This window comes from Tetrao urogallus (assembly GCF_951394365.1).
Source record: "Tetrao urogallus genome assembly, chromosome: 11".
Lineage (NCBI taxonomy): Eukaryota > Metazoa > Chordata > Aves > Galliformes > Phasianidae > Tetrao > Tetrao urogallus.
This window is the reverse complement of record NC_136824.1, coordinates 7,205,628-7,208,786: the sequence shown is the minus strand read 5'-3', so window position 1 is coordinate 7,208,786 and position 3,159 is coordinate 7,205,628. Positions and strand designations below refer to the sequence as shown.

The 3,159-nt window shown below is 53.2% G+C and overlaps 1 protein-coding gene across 4 annotated transcripts in view; it reads left to right on the top strand.

Annotated features, from left to right (window-relative positions):
- Positions 1–1,736: 1,736 nt before the first annotated feature.
- The window catches only part of NTRK3 (neurotrophic receptor tyrosine kinase 3), a gene marked incomplete at both ends in the record, with an annotated part of 177,561 nt that continues 176,138 nt past the window's right edge, over positions 1,737–3,159 (top strand). For 3 of the 4 annotated variants that reach the window (XM_079541058.1, XM_079541057.1, XM_079541060.1), the window contains one exon: positions 1,743–1,990. In XM_079541058.1, coding sequence (XP_079397184.1) covers positions 1,743–1,990 — 248 coding nt within the window. Of the gene's footprint in view, positions 1,991–3,159 lie in introns of all 4 variants that reach the window. The other variant, XM_079541059.1, reaches the window with a different exon arrangement.

The window sequence follows — 3,159 nt, the reverse complement described above, 5'->3', positions numbered from 1 at the left end:
AGGAGTTACAGGTACGTGAGCCCTGCTGGGACCAGCTCCCATGAGCAGGGCTACAGGTGGGCATGTTGCACTTGCAAGTCCCTGGAGGTGTCTGTTCAGCCCCTGCAGAGATTTGTCTGCCTTTTCACTCAAGGTAGCAGAAGCAGACCCTTGAAATATTCAGAGCCCAACACCTGTAATTCCTCCCTTCTCCCATGCATCGTCCCCTTAGCACTGATGCCTCCGTGCAGAGGAGCAGAGATGTGAAACTACGGGGGGGGGGGGGGGGGGAGGAAAAAAGAAAAAAAGGCATGCAGAAAAGCACTGTAGAAAAGCTGAGCAAATTAAGCAGTGCTGTGATCTGCTTGGGTTTGTGCTTGCCAAAAATGCACCATGCATCTTAATTCGCTCTGCTGTTCAGCTCGCGCTCACTGCTCTCCTGATGCCATTTCGGCGCTCTGAGCTCAGCCTTTTCAACACTTCAGTCTTCCTCTTTCAGGAACGGGTTGTGGTGGGGATGTTTTTTTTATTTTTTAATATTTTTTTATTATTATTTTTGCATGTCTGATTGCAGAATCTGCTGCAGGAGAAAGGGAGGAAGAGCAGGAGGGGGGGGGGGAGGGAGGGGGGAGGAAGGAGCGCTGACCCCGCACCTCCTGCAGCCCACCGTGCCCCCACTGCGCCTCGCAGGGGTGTGTGTGTGTATCTGTGTGTATCTGTGTGTGTGTGTGTGTGTGTGCATCTGTGTCTTTTCTAGAAAGTCCTTCCTGGGTGCTCTCCAGGCGAAAAAAAAAAGAAAAAAAAAGCCGTCTGATCTAAAGAAAATAGAATGTATATATATATATATATATATTTAAATCGCTGTAATCCACACCAGTCCCATCCGATCTCTCTTTCCTTTCCACCCTTTCTGTCCGGATTGCAGTGGTGGGGCGGGGTGGGGGGGGGGCTGGGGGGGGGGGAGAGGTGGGAAACACCCAAGCAAAAAACAGCATCGTCCTCCTCCGAAGAGTCGGAGAAAGCCGGAGCTGTCTCCCCCGGCACAAATTTAACCCCCGCTGCAACTTTTCCTCCTCTGGCTCCAGCGTTGCTGGGGTGGGTTTTTCCCCCTTCCCCCTCCTTTCCCTCGGATTGATTTTGGCGGAGAGGGAGGGGGTGGGGAATCCTTTTTATTGCGAAGAGCGGAGAGCACAGAGCCCGGCTCGCTCTGTCGAGCCTTCCTCCTCCTCCTCTTCCTCCTCCTCCTCCTCCTTTTTGTGCCCTGCAGCAGGGCTGCCCAGCCCGGGGGAGGGAAAGCGATGGGAAGGGGGATCTCATCCCCCCCCCCTCCTCCTTCTCCTTCTCCTCCTCTCCCCGTTTCCCTCGCTGTGTTTTTTTTGCAGGTGTGTCAATTTTAATTCTGCCCAGTAGGTGGGACTTGGTGACTTTCGCACCGGTTTTCCTTATTTATTTATTTCCCCGTCGCGATCCTCTGGAGCGGCTGCGGGGAGCGGCGGGCGGCCGGGCCAGCATGCATCCCCGCCCGCTGCCGCTGCCCTAGCGGGATTACCGAGCCAGCTGCCAGCATGATTTCATCTGCTGGAGGATTTTTGCGTCTGATCGCTTGAAGGTTTTGTTGTGTGTGTGTTTTTTTTTTTTCCTCCTTTTTTTTTTTTTTTTTTTTTTTCCTCCCTCTGTCTTTGTTTCCTTCCCCCCTTACCCCCCCTTCCCCTCCCTCCGTCCCCCCTTTCCTCCTCCTCCTCTTTTTAGAACAGCAATCGGAGATGGATGTCTCTCTTTGCCCTACCAAGTGCACTTTCTGGAGGGTATTTTTGCTCTGGAGCATTTGGGGAGACTATCTGCTTTCGGTGCTGGCTTGCCCTGCTAATTGTCTTTGCAGCAAGACAGACATCAATTGCAAGAAACCGGATGATGGGAACCTCTTCCCTCTCTTGGAAGGGCAGGATTCAGGCAGCAGCAATGGCAACACGAGCATCAATATCACGGACATCTCAAGGAACATCACTTCCATGTAAGTGGGCTGCTCTCCCGTGTGCCGGGCTCCGCTGCCCTCAGCGCTGTGCCATCGCTCGCCCCGTGCCAGCCCCGCTCTCCCTGCGGAGGACAACGATCGGGTTTTTCCCTTATCCCATCGGGGGAAAAAAAAAAAAAACCCAAAAAAATATATCAAAAACCAAGCCCAGCAACAGTTTGGCCAAGGCTTAAAAGGAATGAAGTAAATGGGATTTGATTCCTTAGCGGGAGAGAACAGCAGGCGAAGATGCTAAAGCTGCTGCTTCCTTTAACTGTTTGCTTCTGCGGAGGGAGGGGGGAGAGCGGCACGGCAGAGCCACACACCGCCACACATACCCAAATCGGGCAAGGAAAGCGCGTTCGGAGCCGTTTGCTCTTTTTTTCCCCCCAGACTTTGGATCTAATTAGCGTGTCACTTCTTCACCCACCGCAGCAACGCTGCCTTTCGTGGCCAGGCTGCGCGTGGCTGTGGAATCTGTGCTTTCTCCTTATTAAGGCTTGGGGTTGGAAAGGGGAGGGGGGGGGGGGGGGGGGAGGAGGGGGGAAGAGAAGCAGAACGGTGCACAGCATCCCTGGGTACCGAACCGCATCCCTGGGTACCGAAGTCCCGTCGCTGTCGCCCTGCAGCTGCGGTGCTGCGAGGGGCTTCGTGCGGGGGGAGCGCTGGGAGCAGCGCTTGGGCACTTGGCGTTTGTTTGCGCGTTGTTTATCTGGAAAATCAACTCCAAGTAGCGAAGCCCACGTTATTCCCGTCTGAAAGGAACGGATCTCCTCCCGAATCCATCACGCCGTGCCTCCCTGTGTGCGTGGATATAAAAAAAAAAAACACAAAAAAACCCAACCAAAAAAACTAAACCAGCAAACCCATCCCCATCGCTTCCAATCTGAGCTCCGTATTTTGCAGTACATTTTTTTTTTGGGCGAGATGAACTCCGAGCCGTTTCATTATTCTTATGCTAATTGAAATGTGAGCATTTAGGGAAACGCAGCCCCCAGAGCGAGTTGCCAGTGGGAGTTGAGCGGAGAAGAGGTGGAATCCTTTATGCTGGCAGTTAAATGCAGCAAGGTTTGGCATGAGTAATGGAGGCTTATTTATTTATTCTTTTGCGTGGAGGGAGGGTTGCTTTGCCGGGTCTGTTGCGTTTGGTCACAGTGCGATTGCAGCAG